This window comes from Branchiostoma floridae, chromosome 10 (assembly GCF_000003815.2).
Source record: "Branchiostoma floridae strain S238N-H82 chromosome 10, Bfl_VNyyK, whole genome shotgun sequence".
NCBI classification, from domain to species: domain Eukaryota; kingdom Metazoa; phylum Chordata; class Leptocardii; order Amphioxiformes; family Branchiostomatidae; genus Branchiostoma; species Branchiostoma floridae.
This window is the reverse complement of record NC_049988.1, coordinates 18591574-18608696: the sequence shown is the minus strand read 5'-3', so window position 1 is coordinate 18608696 and position 17123 is coordinate 18591574. Positions and strand designations below refer to the sequence as shown.

The 17123-nt window shown below is 40.5% G+C and overlaps 1 protein-coding gene across 1 annotated transcript in view; it reads left to right on the top strand.

The window, feature by feature from the left end:
- The window catches only part of LOC118424000 (rap guanine nucleotide exchange factor 4-like), a 66346-nt gene that overhangs the window by 32385 nt on the left and 16838 nt on the right, over positions 1–17123 (top strand). The window contains exons 8-15 of the mRNA XM_035832381.1: positions 2438–2498; positions 7255–7331; positions 9358–9504; positions 10048–10157; positions 10664–10758; positions 11097–11178; positions 15942–16092; positions 16655–16749. Coding sequence (XP_035688274.1) covers positions 2438–2498; positions 7255–7331; positions 9358–9504; positions 10048–10157; positions 10664–10758; positions 11097–11178; positions 15942–16092; positions 16655–16749 — 818 coding nt within the window. The remainder of the gene's footprint in view (positions 1–2437; positions 2499–7254; positions 7332–9357; positions 9505–10047; positions 10158–10663; positions 10759–11096; positions 11179–15941; positions 16093–16654; positions 16750–17123) is intronic.

Genomic DNA, 17123 nt, shown 5'->3' with positions numbered 1-17123 from the left:
GTCATATCTTACTGAAACACCATACAAGCTTATCTGAACTTAGGTAGCTTGCACAACAGAGCCCAAAGTCCCACTGTGTTATGCCTGTAAGTCCCACTGTGTTATGTAAGTGGTTACAAATGGGGTTGTGCAGTTCAGGGATTTCCCTGTAGCTCAACTGGTAACAGCCTCATAGTTGATCTCCTGGTTCAAATTATTTGGTAACTTGAAGATCCTGGGTTCAATCCTGGGAATGACGATGTCCGGAAGACTGCAGCCTTGTTTAATGGAGGACGGATTGCACAGGATTTTGTCTTTCAATTAAAATCTTATGCGCTCAAATAAACTTATGTAAAATGTTTATCAAACAGGCCATTGAAATCATGTCCTGACCTAGATTAATGTGCCAGGCTTTGATTATGGTGATTTTAGGGTTCTTTATAGCAGAGTCGAATCTTGAATGATAGGCAAGCATTCTACCACCTTGGCCATTGCACCAGTGACAATTCTGTGCGAAATCAGAGCTCCGTTTCCATTCGGAGAATTGTTCAATATGAAGAAGCTTAAGGCTATCTTGCTTTGAATTAAACTGCAATTTCTAAGAATACAGATGCAGTAGTGAGAATATATTTTTTCAGGGACAGGGATGGTTGTGTAAATGTTGTTCAGCACCAGGGACAGGGATGGATGTGTGAATGTTTATGCTTAGCACCAAGGACAGGGATGGATGTGTGAATAGTGTTCAGCACCAGGGACAGGGATAGATGTGTGAATGTTGCTTAGCACCAAGGACAGGGATAGATGTGTGAATGTTGTTCAGCACCAAGGACAGGGATGGATGTGTGAATGTTGCTTAGCACCAGGGACAGGGATGACAGTGTTGTTCAGCACCAAGGACAGGAATGGTTGTGTGAATGGTATTCAGGGACAGGGGTGGGTGTGTGAATGTTGTTCAGCACCAAGGACAGGGATGGATGTGTGAATGTTGCTTAGCACCAAGGACAGGGATGGATGTGTGAATGTTGCTTAGCACCAGGGGCAGGGATGGATGTGTGAAAGTTGTTCAGCACCAGGGACAGGGATGGTTGTGTAAATGGTATTCAGGGACAGGGATGGATGTGTGAATGGTGTTCAGCACCAGGGACAGGGATGACAGTGTTGTTCAGCACCAAGGACAGGGATGGTTGTGTGAATGATGTTCAGCATTTTTCCCTTGGCAACATTTGTTTGTTATATCTATATTAAAGGGATTTGCAATGACATTATTCATCAAAGAGCTGCTGCCTCTTATATACCAGTGAAGTACAAAGTATACTCTAATGCCCCCACTTCGCTGTGTAGTGCTCGGATCAAAGGAGTTCCGTACATGTCTGACAACTAGATTTGGAGCTACCGAATCTAAAGGTCAATGTGTCCCTTCCCGCGTGACAAGTTGATGTGGGAAAATCCCCAGCCATGTTTCAAATTGAACCCAGATTATCATCCAAGTGTAAGTTTATACTGTGTCAACATGCTACAATGTCAGGCCGTCCTGTGCTTGCTTTTTGAAAGGGCAGACCAGCATAGAGCAGTGTGACAAGTTGATGGTGGAAAATCCCCCCGCAATGTTTCATATTGATCCCAGATTATTAACCAAGTGTAAGTTTATACTGTGTCAACATTCTACAATGTCAGGCCGTCCTGTGCTTGCTTTCCGAGAGGCCAAACCAGCGCAGAGCAGTTTTTGAAATTTGAATAAGGCTTATGTAAATGCCGCTGGTGCGTCGGATCACTTAACCAATGAGGAAACGGCTTTGATATCATCGCGTGAAGTACTGAAGGATCGGTGGCTTTGAGATTTTATTGCTGCGCCATGCTCCGCTCTAACAAGACCATCGCGCAATTGCTGAAGCAAAGCGAAGTGCTGGGAAAGAGTTTTTCTTTGGTGGGTAGTAGGCAGTGTTTGTGCAACTGAAATATGCAGTGTTGGCCTTGTTGGAGTGTGAATCGAGAACTGAGTCTGTCCACTTCAATTTTCGAACGTTTTTGAATTTTCATGGCTGTGGTCGAAGGCGCACGCAGTGCAGTTGTGTTCAATAGGGATAGAACTTTTTATAGTTTGCAAATTTTAGAACTGAAGTGGAGAGTGTTTTGCCAGATGTGTTTCCTCCAACGACGTCTCTCAATAATTGTTATCAACATCAGCTGATATGTGCTAAACACAACTGTTTTCTTTTATTCCGGTGTCCTTTGCATTTTGTAAAAGGCAGATTCTTTGTCTGATTATTCTTTTTTCAATTATGAAAATATTTCATATACCCCATATGCCATATTGTTTTAATCTTTTTTCTTGATATCCAGCTATATTTGTACCAAACTGGACAATAGTAACCCTCAGCATGAAATTTCATCTGTGTTGGTCAAAGACATTATGAAATGTGATTTTTGTTCAATAACACTTCTTTTTCCTGTTTTGCAGGTGAAGCGAGAGCTAGCCAGTGTTCTGAAGTTTGAATCCCATGCTCGAGCCGGCACCATACGTGAGTTTATCACTGTGTTGTATTTTCAAGACCAGTGTTCTAGGCAGCCTGATTTTTTTTCCGTCCCTTGGAAATCCTGTCAAAGGTAAGACAGTCCAAAGGGGTCCAGGGGCATGCTCCTCCAGGAAAATTTTGAAATTTAGACCCTCTGAAAGGCTATTTTCTTTATTTTGAGGGGCAAATTTTGCTGGTAGACTCAGCTGGGTTCAATTAACATCTTAACATGCCAATTTTTGTCTGTCACAGAGAACGGAATGCGCAAAATTTTGTCCATCCCCAGCTGCAAAATTCCATCATAGGACGGAAAGACAGACGCTTGCTAGAACCCTGGTCAAGGCACTTAAAGGGACATAATGTAGAAATATGGCGCCAAAATTTCAAATGTTCTGAACTTAAAAATCTCCATTCAGATTGACATTTGCAACTTATTTCTAACTTAACTGCGTCATTTTATCACATTTCTAGTGCTTATTAACAACGTCAAAGTAAGCCGCGACCAAATTCACTTACTTCCTGGTAGCCTACCGGAAGTAAGCCGACCGTAGGTTTCCGAATCGACCGTTGCGGTCGCAGATCTTCGGAGCTTAGCGGGGACTTTCAACAAACTTCAGTAATGATTCGAACGAACCACCGAACACGTTCTAAAGCGCACTTTGGCTCGCCGGCGAGTTGAATAAAATGGCGGACAACTCAAGCGGCGGAGGGAAGTGCGCATATTTCAAGACATCCTCACGGCTCAACAAAGTCGTAGTTATACGTTGTAAATATTGCTGTGCAGTGTAATAAGGTAGACTCAACTCATTATGTAGAGAAATGACCAAAAGCAGTGACTTTAATTTTACATTATGTCCCTTTAAGGCTTGCAAGTCATGACGTTTATGTGTTTGTAAAGGCAAAGGTTGTCAGCTCCAGTCAGTCTCTTTTTTCAAATTGTTGTAGTGTGTAAGTTTTGTTCAATGTGTTTGTAACTGCAAGAATAGAACCAAAAATAGCAACACTCTGCCTTGAAAAGGCTACTTTTACTTTAAGTATTTTGCAGGCATTGTAGTTCAGGTATTGTTGGAAAAAAAACGATAGTCTGTGATAACAATTTGTCTTCTTGAAGTACATGTATGAGGCTTTGTAGCAGATGCCCTCTGAGTCCTTCAGTATAGGATCGTAGTTACAACTGCTCAGTAATTGGCAGGTGTTCATGTAGCAGTTGACTCATCTTCCAATGGAGAAATTGACTTTTGGTGTGTTACAAATACTTTGTAAAGGACTTTTTAAAAACAGGTTCATTCGTTTATTGGTTGGTATCCTTGTAGTACCTAGGGCAGCAAGTTTTCTTGCTGTTTCAGTAGCAGGGTATATTTTTACATGGAGGGGTTGCTACATGTATATCCCTCCCACTTTAAGACACCTCAAACCTAGGGCCCCCATTTTATGTATGTCCTTCAGAAAGACAGGGCCGGCCATAGGAAAGGAAATGGGGTCTCCCAGTTAGGCTAAAGTCACATTTCCAAACCGGGGCCCGAAAAATAAAAATAAAAATGTATATGTAATGTAGAAATACGAGGGGCGAGTAAGAACAGAAAGAAACAACACCCCCGACTCCTGGGATTCGAACCCGCGCCGAACCCGGGCAGCCGGATCACAAATCCAACGTGCTAACCACAACACCAAAAGCTCAAGAGCTGTTGGCGTGTTCAGTTGGCAGCGCTAGAACCCCACTGTTACACTAAGAATAATACAAATAAAACCCACGACTATTCTCTTTACGTCTTGTGTGGTTTGGTGTCTTTTATATCATATCATTATCACTTGTAGATCCCGAAAGCTGGGCCCCGGTTAGGAAATGTGACGTAGGCCTTACCAGCTTCTTGGAACCAACAGCTTAGCTGTGAGCTCCTGCTACCAGCTGAGCCACGAGGTTTCCCCAGTGGAGTTTTTGAAAAGTATCTAAAAAAAAAGAAATTCCAACAAATAACCCAGGATTTGAGTTTCCGGTTTATTTCTAAATGTAACATCGACTCCCAAATTGCGCCGGATGCCCTAAGACCACCGCATATAAATAAAACAGTTTCATCAAGGCCTTCCCAAGCTGAACATCTGGATAACCAAAGTGTGCTTATTTGTAGATCGGTCAGAGCTCGCCGAAAATCAACATCGCCCAAGCATCGGCTTTACTTTTTATAAAATAATCTGCACCGTCACAAATTGGACGGGGCTCAGTGTTTCCCTCCGGAAAGTTCAAGTCATTGTCTTTCCTGCTTTTTTGGTGCACAACTGACATCACGCGGAGGTTTAAATCCCATCGGACGAGCTGTTAAAAGTCGCCTGAAGCCCGCGTAATCGCCCAAACGCCGGTCATACTCCGGCCGAAAATGCCCAGTTTCAGCTCGCTGACAAGTCGGCCGAGCTGAATTCTTGATTTGTAAATGGGGCTTTACCACAGTGATTACTAATGCTGCATTATTAGGACTGTGCAACTTGGGAGTCCTGACGGAGAGGAGCAAGAGACCAGTCCCTGGTCTAAGCACTTAGGCATCAGTAGATCTCCTTTAATTTCCGTTTCTAACGTGGTGGCCTAAAGTAAAGGCACCGGGCGTAGTCATATGAGAGTTGAAGTCAATGCAGAAAAGATACTAGTACTCTTGTGGTACAAGCTACATCCTTCCAGCATATGTGCACCGCATAGGATACTGTAAATGCATTTAAGTTCGTGGGGATTTAATTTCGTGGTAGCGGAAAAATGGAGTATTTGTTATAGACCTTACGAAAGTCGCTGTACTGTTGTTGTGTCAAGAAAGATTTCCTGTTGTTGAGTTAAAAGATGGAAGGAGAGGGCGAATGCCTTCCAGTACCATGCCCAAGACACAGTGGATAACAACCCACTGCCCCTACCGCTTCAGAAAACTGCAGAGCTACCGTCACCGTAACATTTATACCAGCAAAATAAGTTAAGCCTTAATTTGAATCACGTCTGAAACGTGAGTCACGAACTCTAAATCTGATTAACCATAAGGGTAATTGAACTGAAGTTTCCTTCACTTATTCCTTCAAATTATATAAGGCCACACCCATTTTATTTGTTGCTTGTCGGATTTCCCGACCCATTTTTTCTGATTTGAAAAAAAAATATTTAGTCTCAAGAAAAATAATATAGGTTTCGCTGTTACCGACCTGTAAAGAAACATTCCAGGGCCACATACTGCTGATAAACCAATCAGAGAGCTTCTTTGTAGTCACATGAAAAGCTGAAAACATGAAAAGACACAACTATTACTAAACTTGTTGAAATGTTAGGAATAGTCATGCAAATGAATGATTCCTTATATTTTCCAACATATTTTGATCTAAGCAGAACTCTCCTACTGTATTGTCCTTGTAGAATTAGATTTTGTGCTGTGACAGATTGCAATTATTATAGTCTGTCGTAGGACAGTTGCCAATGGACCGATCCCAAAACGCCGCCACCTGTTCGATCATGGTTCTATTTCAAACACCTCCGTCAAAAATAGCCATTTCTGTCCAATGGGGCAGTTTTGGGTGTTCGAAATAGAATAGGTGGTTCTATCTGTTCGATATGGTGTTCGACAGGATCGGTCCATTGTCCTGAACTGTGACATGTAATGTATATTCAGTCCCTGAAACTGTTTGCACCAAGATACAATCCTCAGGCTCTCTTTTCACGGTAATATTTCAATTAACTCTTCAATTTTAAAAAATCTGATAAACCCAAAATGAAATTTGTGGCATAAATTCAATGAACCGTTATTTTAAAAAATCTGATAAACCAAAAATGAAATTTGTGGACTCATTTTCACGCTGCAGGCTTCACATTCTGTCTCTTTAATGTCAGCATGACCTACCACTTAACTCTGAGATTGGATAAGACAAGGACCCCTCAGGTTCAAAAGTTGCTATGGCGTTACACGGACGTACGCAGACACACGAGCCCTTATAAGATAATAACTGTTGTATTACACATCTACAAAAAGGCCTTGGACTCACGAAAGGCAATAAATGCTTTGATCACAAGGATTTGTAACGCAGAACAAGTCGCCCTGCTTTTCTAGAAGGGACGATGTCTAGAGTGGCTGTGTCGCACTGTACTCGAGGTATTTTGTGGATGGAATTTCTTAATTTTGTCTTGTAGCGTATGTTGGTTGAGATCTATGTAAAACAGGTAATGTTAAAATTTTCTTGTTGTGATTATATTGGCAAGAAAATCTTTGCTAGGGCTTGCATGCATATTGCAGATTAGGGGTGGGTACAGGTATACAGAAAATTCAGGTCCGGTTCGGGTCCAGAGGATCAGGTCCAGGTCCAGACCTGAACCGGACCTGATTCAGTATGTGAGAACTTTTGAATGGACGATACTGAAAACAATGGTCCATTTAGCTTCAGAGAAATATGTTCAGTGGAGTATTCGACTCCCACTGGCATTTTAAAATCCTACAAGGCTTACTGCCTTTGTAAGATTGGCTGTAAAAACTTGGTAGAAATGACTACAAAGTGTACACTATTGCTATTATTTTCCTTGACCGGTAAGCCCCAAAACGTGAATACCTAATAATATAATCTGTTCAGTTTCCAATAGGTCCAACATCCGGTCTACTGATTTTTTTCAGGTCAGTTTTTTTTGGACCGGTCCAATACAAAAAACCGGTTTTGTACCGGTACACTGTACCGATACTTACCCCTATTGCAGATGTAGAAGCTTGGTACCGAGAAGACAAAGTGAATTACAGTATGTCTTGTTCACCTGCAGTGTTTAACCAAGGAGATGAGGGGACATCGTGGTACATCATTCTCAAGGGTTCTGTCAACGTAGTCATCTATGGAAAGGTGAGACAAAGTACTTGCTCTTAGGTATTGTTGTCCATTTGTTTGCTTTGGTGTGTGTTCAGTTTTGTTTCTGTGGCGTGGGATCAAGTTCAGTCAATTTCATGTACAGAATTGTGAGCCCAGAAGGATGCTTTTTTCATCTTCACTTCCGTGAAAAGGAGTATTGTTAACTTAAATGTTAGTTGCTGTCTAACGAACATTTTTCCAGATATGTTGTGAACATGATGAAAGCTTTATTGACAAAAAAGTGTTGTACAGTTGACTACAAACTACAAGATTCTACTTACTAAACAACAAACAAGATTTGAGTTGTTTTACTGAAGAAATGAAAACGTAAATTCAAAGAACATTAAGATTTTGTCCTTTACAAAATTCTCAGATTTGTAACCAAAATCATACATTGAGTACTTTGTATTCAGTGAGAGAAAAAAACTGTGACAAACTGGGCAAGCCCCGCGTGGTGTCACCAAAAACTCTGCCACCCGTTGCGGCTAATTAACCAGTATACAGATTGCCGGTATTGTGTGGAGGGCGCCCTTTGTCTAGTTTGATTGACGCGACCACATGCCCAATTACACGCCCTGTTAGAGCCCTTTTAGTCCAGGCAACCTGGGAATATCGCTCTACCTCAGTGGTTCCTCCAGCCACAAATCTGTTTGTACAAATTTGTTTTGATGGATGAAAAACAAGTGAACTGCAGTCATATAGCGTCACCTTTGTTTGGGTGATTTTAATCTTCAATTGGTACAGTTCACGTGTACAGGATAAAAACACAGTACTTTCTTTTGCTAGAGTATAACTATACCTCAGTGGTTCCTCCAGCCACAAATCTGTTTGTACAAATTTGTTTTGATGGATTAAAAACAAAGGAACAGCATGTAATTAGTTTTTGTGTCGGAGACCTTAATCTTCAATAGGTACAGTTCACGTGGACGGGATAAAAACACAGTACTTTCTTTCGCTGGAGTATCCACTCTACCTCTGTGGTTTCTCCAGCTACAAATTTGTTTTTTACATGGAACTACATACACCTGTTTGAAGGACTAAAAACAAAGGAACCGCAGTAATTGGTCTTTGTGTGGGTGACCTTAATCTTCAATTGGTACAGTTCACGTGGACGGGATAAAGACCTAGCGCTTTCTTTTGTTGGTTAAGAATCAGACCCAAGCACGTGAACCATCCCCTCGTGTGTTGAACCAGGAATTCACTGGTCCTTTGTTGTAAGGTTGAACCTGTGGGGAATGACTAGTGTAGAACAGAGCATGCTTCTGTTTAGCACACAGTTGTTGGGTATGGCTACACATGTTGCGGACGTGGAATTTTAAACATGCTCCTTTTGATATTGTCTGGGAAAGATTGTATAACCAAGGTAGGTGGCAAGCAATGTTATGATGTTTTTATTTCTGTTGTCTCGATTTGTTTTTGTGTGACGTGATAATACAAGAAATCAAGTCATTGTCTCTGTGCATACTGATAGCCATTGTTTTAGTTCAGGCTTGGATTTAAGTACTGGTTGATTTTGTGCTCTGAAAATCATGCTTTTTGGGCTCTTGAATTTTGTGTTGCTTCTTTTTTTTCAAATACAAATAAGCAACGTACAATAGCTATTGTGAAAAACCTAATCATTGTCTCTGGGCATTGTTTTAGTTCACTCTTGGATTTAACTAATGGTTGATTTTGTGCTCTGAAAGCCATGTTTGGGCCCTTAAATTTTGTGTTGCTATTTTTTTTTCAAATACAAATCAGTAACGTAAAATAGAGTCTATTAAATTTTGTGTTTTATATACATCAATAACTAACTATATAATCTATTATGTTTTTGTTGCACATTTCTATGACAAGATTTTTATGATGATGACGGCAAGAAAAATTTCTATGGAAAATCTGATTTTGTATTTTGTTCTATTTTTGATGTATGGCAACCAAACGCATGCATACCACATGCAAATTTCCACACTAATTGTCTGTAGCCCGAGGTCCGCGTCTGAAACTGACATGTTTTATTTTTTCTTCACTTGTGATGCAGGGCGTCGTGTGTACGCTACACGAAGGGGACGACTTCGGAAAGCTCGCTCTTGTGAACGATGCGCCGCGTGCTGCATCTATCGTGCTTCGGGAGGACAACTGTCAGTTCCTCCGCGTCGACAAAGATGACTTCAACAGGATACTCAGAGTAAGTCAAAGAATTGTTGACGTCAACTTATATATCTGACAGGTGCCATAAGACTTTGATGTCATAATTACTATAGACTGATCACAACACTAACAGATTGAATGTTACAATGCACATCTAAAACAAATTGAATGTACAAATATACAAAGTTGAAGATTATAACATAGGCAACAACAGACCTAAATCTTCCGCGACAGCCTCATTTCCCAGTATGCTGTGAAATTAATTCTCCACAAAAATTAGTGAATGTAAAATATTTGTAATAGCTACTTGAAAAAGGAGGTACTGTTATTGGGAATTGGAAGGTTGGCTTGGCCTGATAAAACACAAATTCACCAAAAAAATATTTATGGAGTTATGAAATATTTTGTCAGATGTTGCCTTTTGTCAGACTCACTGATGAAAGGTAGTGACTACCTGAAACGTCTGACCTTTTCCAGAATCATATCCAGTTGCTACAGTAACTACTTTTTGGCCAATGTTATTACTTGGATGTGTAAGCTTTATCGACATGAATGTTTGATTTCTCGTTATGTTCCTTAGGATGTGGAGGCAAACACAGTGAGGCTGAAGGAACATGGACAAGACGTCTTGGTTCTGGAGAAGATTCCAGCTAACAACCACATCGACAGCGATGAACACACGCACTTCAGGTAGAGAACAAATTCTGTTTTCTGGATGATACATCATCATCAGTTGACGTGATCACACATGTTTACACACGACAGGGTTATACCGCCCTTTACGGTAGCTAATTACAAGACAGGGATGCGCCAGGTCTCCCGTCCGGGTGAAATGATGTAAGTCACCATGTGGCTGATACAAGACAGTTCACCAGGCCTCCATCCGGGTGATTTGAAGTGAGATTTTGAAGTGAATCACGAACTCGAGATGGAAGGATTTGTACCATCGCGCGTGCATGGGGTGTGGCTATCCCCATACACGGAAGATGCATTGATAAAGATAAGAGGACCCTGTACTAAAATAACCTCGTATGAGGATTTTTCTTCAAGAATGCATGTTTCTGACTTTCGGAAGAAAGAAACTGTTTCTGCCACTAACCTTGTGGCCTTGCGTCACTTTCCAGCCTTGTTACATGGTAACCTTGGTATTGGTGAAACACTATACTCAACTGTGATTCTGTAATTTGTCGCCATAGATACTCGGTAATGGCGGGAACGCCAGAGAAGATGTTGGAACACCTGTTAGAGACCCGAGTGGACAGCAGGTGGAATGACGAACCCACAGTCACCGGTGAGAGACCATTTTTGTGCAAAATTTTGCATAGATAAAAGATGTGCTGCCTATGTGAAAAATATCCTCAAATTCAAACTAGTAAGATATTCTTTATGTCAATATCATATTCTTTATGTCAATCTATCTTCATTTTATCTAACATGATTATTAAACCAGAAATTTTACAAATTCAAGTTTGAGTTGTTGACTACGTAGGTTGATTGCAAATGATGACATTCCTTTCTTCATGTATTAATGAATACAATAGATAAAATCTTCTTTGTTTCAAGAGCAATTCTGTAATTATAAAGATGAACAGGAATTGTTGTTTATCATCAGACTTGTGTGTTTTACAGCGGACACCTTCATGGAGGATTTCCTGCTGACCCACAGTGTGTTCATGCCGTGCAACCAGCTCTGTCCGGCACTCATGGCTTAATATCCTTTTTATACTACAGTTACTACAGAGAAACACAGGGTTTGACAAGTCCACTAGTCCGATTGGATAAGTGCATGTCCTACCCTACTTGCCCGGTCGGGCAAGGAAGATTTTTCCCTTAGTGAGATTTTGATACAACGGTACTTGTTACTTTTCACAGTCATGGCTTCAAGCATTTGTCACCACAGAAAAATAGAGCCAGGGTGTATATAGGGGTGTCAGGAAATAGGTCAGTGTTGGAAGTCCCAATGTTGATTTTGTGGCTCCTGTGGTAGCATTTAGACCTACAGCAGCACTGTGATACTGATACTTCTACTTTACTCTCAGCATGCCTGCTACATTCACTTACTACACATTTTTTTCTGAGTTGAGAAGTGAAAACTTTCATCTCAAGTCTTTATCATTGCAGATGAACACCTGGTTCTGACAGCTAAATAAAAGCATTTACAGTTGTCTCAGTAAATATAGCTTTCTGAAGATTTTATATAAAGTTTGTCCTTCAAAATCCAATGAAAGAAAACTGCTTATAATGGACAATTGATTTTAAACTGAAAATTCTAATCAAAGAATCGTCAGATGCAATTATTTCTTCACAGTACAGACTTTCACTGTCTTGACACTACATGTAAGTGTTATTAGTTGCAAAGAATAGCTGCTGTACATGGAAGAAAAACACTTCAGATATGTTGAATAATAGTTTCTGAAGGAGTCTTCCACGTACTGAAGCTATTCTTCGAAACTACTAATGACACTTACACATAGTGCCAAGAGAAAGAACACATACTGTGAAAAAATAATGGCACCTGATTAGATCTAAACTGTGACAGAAGAGAAGCCGTAGAAAATTTTAATCAAAGAACGGTCAGATGCAATTATTTCTTCACAGTACAGTTCTTCCACTTGACACTATGTGTAAGTGTTATTAGTTGCATAGAATACATGTAGCTGCAGTATGTGGAAGACTTGCTTTAGAAACTTGCTTATACAATATTCAAGCAAGGAGGCTTTGAAGATATCTGAAGTGTTTGATGAATGCCTTGACATACATCATGAGCAGCTGTCTCAGAGAAAAAGAACACCGTCAGTCCTCTTGTTTTTTCGCTGGAGTATTTAAAAGCCAAGCACAAAGAAAATCCAACTGAAATTATTTTGTAGCTATCAAAAAATTCACTAGGTACAATGTAGGTCTTGGGAAAGTAAGGCGTGTAGGTTTTGTTTCCCAAGTGTTTTTTTGTTGGGCTGTAAGAAGCAATTTTACTTCAGCTTTTGACAGTGGAAATCTTTTTTTATTGGCTAATAATGATAAAAGAACTCCATTGCTGGAAGTGACAATACATAGAACATGTTATCTAAATTTCAGGCAAGTGAAAAGTTGGTGATTTTTTTTTAATTTACTTGCCCGATAGAAAGCAAATTGTAGAAAACTTGTCCAACCATATAACAGCTGCAACAAACCTCCTCGGATTCTTTGTCAAACTCTGAAGCAAAATTGCCTCTTGCAGTCCCAACAAAAAGACACTAGGGAACCAAAACCTACATGCCTTACTTTAACCCTTCCTAGAGCTACATTGTATCAAGTATCATTTTATCAATGAATGAACAGTTTTAATGACTGTTATAATTGTATTTTCCAGGTAGGTTTTCTTTGTGCTTGGTTTTGAAAGACTCCAGTGAAAAAACATGATGATTGGCAGTGATGTTTTTCTCTGAGACAGCTTGTATGTCAAGGCAGAAAAACACTTCAGAAATCTTTAATAATAGTTTCTTAAGCAAGTCGTACTCCAGCTATTCATTGCAACTAATGACACTTACACATATTGTCAAGTGAAAGAGCTGTACTGTTAAGAAATAATGGAAGCTGATGATTCTTTGATTAACAAATTTCTATGGCTTTTCTTCTGTCATGATTAAAAGTTAATTGGCAATTATAACTAGTTTTCTTTCATTGGATTTTGAAAGACTAACGTCTTCAGAAAGGTAAATTCACTGAGACGACTGTACGTGTCTGTAAAATGCGTCAGCTGTCAGTCCACCAGGTGTGCATTTGTGGTGATAAACACTTATTAAGAGATGAAAGTTTTCACTTCCAAAGTCAGAAAAATAAGCAGCAAGTGAATGGAGCAGGCAGGCTGAGAGTAAAGCTTAGGGAACACTAGAAAGGCCACATTTTTGAAGGGGAGGGCAAAAAAAAAGATCGACAAGACAAGAAAAACAAGAGTTCGTAGACCTCAGGCCTGCATGAAATGTATTGGGTTTCTGTAGACCTATTGTGTATTTTTGCCTTTTTGTCTGTGGTACGTGGTTGGAAAAATGAGCTTTTTACTGTGTTGGTTGTGCACCATGCAAAAGTCTGACTCTGAAATTCCATTTTCTGAATTTGTAAGTTTGGACAGGGATGAACATTACTTATTTTGGATTTCTTAAGTATGTAACCAACCACAGTACTTTGACGTTGTTGAGACGCTACCTTTTTTTGTCTCAGATGGCCCATGCACATGTAGTTACTCTGTCACATGATATACTAATATCTTCCTATTTCAATGTACTGACCTAATGCAGCTGCTAAGTCTCCTTGGTTTGTGTTCTTCCAATGATATTCATTAAAGATTTATTTCTGGGGTGTTATTCACTTGACATCGGAATGTTACTCGCATAATTTGACCAATGATACTTTTATCTGTAGTTCCATAGACATTAGACAACATGAATAGTGGTAGCCCCCATGCAGCAGCAACAGTTAGTCCCCAGGGTGGTATGATATTTTCATTCAATCCATCCAACCCAAACCTAAATCTCCTGTAGTATCTAAGCCAAATTTAACAGCATAATTTACTATGAAAAATGTCCTTGTCAATCCCATTTATAGATGGCAAGCTGCTGGCAATGGAAGCTTTGAAAAGTTCAGAAGCTGTTGTAGTCAAAGCAAACACCCAGCAAACATCCCCGCAAACCAATGAGCAGTTGCTTAGAAGGGGAATTTCATCATATATTTGCCGCGACAAAATGCAACAAACGATACTGAATTTAAAACAGAACAAAGCTAAGCCTCCACCACTTAACCCTGCCTGTACCATAGATTAAGCAGGCCCAAAAACCAAGCGAATATGACTAGCCCAAAACAACAAATTACCTGTATACAGTATGGAAATGGCATTACCAAAGAAACAAAAAGAAACACAGGACAAATCATACACATACCTTACTCTTATGCCCACACTCTATACAGTTCTCCTCCACATTAGAAAATTGCATCTTCTTCTGTTTAAGTTCAAGTTCAACCATGATTGCCAACAGGGTAAAGGAACTTGTACCGGAACTTAAAACTCAGTACTATACAGCTCTAGAAACACCACAAAGAGTAATAAGCAAACTCCAATTATACCTGACCAACAGATATATAATCTGGCACACTCCCGTCATCTGGCAAACTGTCAGTGCCACTAAGTAACCTGATACATTGAAGGTAGCCCAGGCCAGATGATGGTTCTACACCCAACCATAATCTGTTTTTAAAACCAAGCAGATATTGGGAGGATGCCCCAACCACACTAAAACAGGGTCAACCTATACAGTATCAAGTTCAAGCACTAGGAGGCCCAAAATCAAACCTGACCACCAGGACACCACAAACAACTCACGTACCAAATGGCAACACAATGGCACCTTGCGTTCCGGAGATACAGCGCACGCCCCGTGCCCGCACAAAAGGTAACCTAAAATGTCAAGTTCAAGCACCAAGGGCGCCAAAATCAAAATTGAGCATTATTCAGCCACCGCCGACACATGTGCCAAATATCATCGCGCCAGCACCAGCCGTTCAGAAGATATAACTCCGGAAACACCCCTCCCGGACACAAAATTCGACCTGCCGGGTCAAGTTCAAACGCGACAAGGCCCAAAGTCAATCCTAGGCAACAGGCAACAACCCCCCACCCATGCACCAAAAATCGTCGCAATCGCGCGTATCGTTCCGGACACACAGCGCCAAAAGTGCCCCCAAAACACCAAAAATGCCACCTGCAATGTCAAGTTCAAACGCCAGGAGGCCCAAAATCAAACCTGAGTGTTAGGCTACCACCCCCAACCCACGTACCAAAAATCGTCGTGCTCGCACCATCCGTTCACGAGATACAGCGCCCTACATCCCCGGCTACCGAAAAGTTCCCACCAGCATCAAAACCATACCTGCATACATGCAGGTAAAAAGCTGATTAAATGTGAAACGTGCAATGCCCAGTCTCAAGATGAAAGCATTGGGTAGGTAAAAGGCGGCAGAAGGAGAGGGTTGGGCTCCACCTTCCAGTATCGTGACCTAAACACAGTAGATGACAACCCGCTACCCCTTCGGCCTCAAAAAGGCCATCAGACCGTTGCCCTTACAGGGCTCAAAATACTTTTTTCTGCGTACCTGCACTGGTGCAGGTTACATTGAAAATTACCTGCACCATTCTGAATTCAAGAAGTATGGATCACTCTAGAAATGCTCAGGAACCATTGCTACTTTTTTCTTTTCTACTTTCTAGGTGGTAACATTCATTGTAGCTTATAACAATCCACATACACTTACATCATATGACATTTATGTGTAAAACCCAGTACATAGACCAGTGCAGGTTAGGTGCAGGTAGACAACAGAAATACCTGCACAGTTCCAATTCTATCTACACTAACCTGCATTTTTATGCAGGTGCTATTTTGAGCCTTGCTTTATCTTACCTTTCTAAGCTCATTGATTGCCAGTTTTGTCCTTAACTCGTCCCACCTATCATGCGGAGGTTCGGACAGGGCCTGACCAGGAGCTGGTTGATTACGCTCTGGCAAACAAGAAGAGAGTCCTACACATGGTGCAGCAGTGGAGCAGGATCGTGGGGGACGCCTTCATCGAGAGCAAGACCATCAAAGCCTTTCTGGAGGTAAAACATGTGTTTCTCATCAAGATTTCTAATCATTTCTCTAAGATTTCAAGGGACCAGATGCTACAGACAGATTTGAATATTTTTCTTCAAAGCAGAACTAGGCATATATGTAAAAGACTGCTTTGTTATTAGAAAAAATACCAAACTCCTGATTAGTCCCACTTGACTGAATGTTTTTTGTAGAAACTTATGCTAGCCCTTGTTGTTATAGTAATTAAGTTTAACTCTATACCTTTATTTTGTACTTTATGTAATAGTTGCTGCCCATACATTGTTCCATGTACAACTGTTAAGCAATAAAGTTCAACATCTCTATTTTTAAACCTCTGATCTTTAAGGAGATATAACCTGCTTAAACATTTGTCTGCCAGTTACATAATTCCGCCACTTTGAAAAACAGTGTGTTTGATAGGTGAGCAACCCTTTATATGCACATAGTCTTGACTGTTTAAAGGAATTGTGCTTAGCTGTAAAGGAAACTCTAATCAAACTTAGCTTTGTTTTGTTTTTTTGTTAAGAAACTTTGTTCTAACTTCACTGTCTTGACTGTGTCTTAAAGGAATTGTGCTTGGCTGTATCAGAAGACTGCCAGACGTGGCCTGAGTTAAAGGAAGACCTTGCAGCCTTGGAGAAACTAATGAGCAGCATGCCAGAGTGAGTACCTCCTTAATATACCAAAATTGTTCCTCCCAGTGTCTTTAAGTGCCTTGTACATGTGTGCTTTGTCTGGTGGTTAGCAAATTTGCATTTGAACAGAAGGAATGTCCTCACTTGAAGTCAGGACAAAAATGTATTTTCATCAGCTCAAATGACAGATTTTTCAAAGAAAATAATTAACGTGGGTTTCCAAACAGTGTGTGGGACAAAAGAAAAATCGAAAGCTGGCTAACTCTGTAAACAATACAATTTGACCCCAAAATAACTTTACTTTGGAGAAGGGTTAGCTGCTATCCACAGCTCAATGTCCTTATAGTATACTGAAAGGGGCCAAGAAATATATCCCCAGTGCATTGAACCTGACAGGTGCA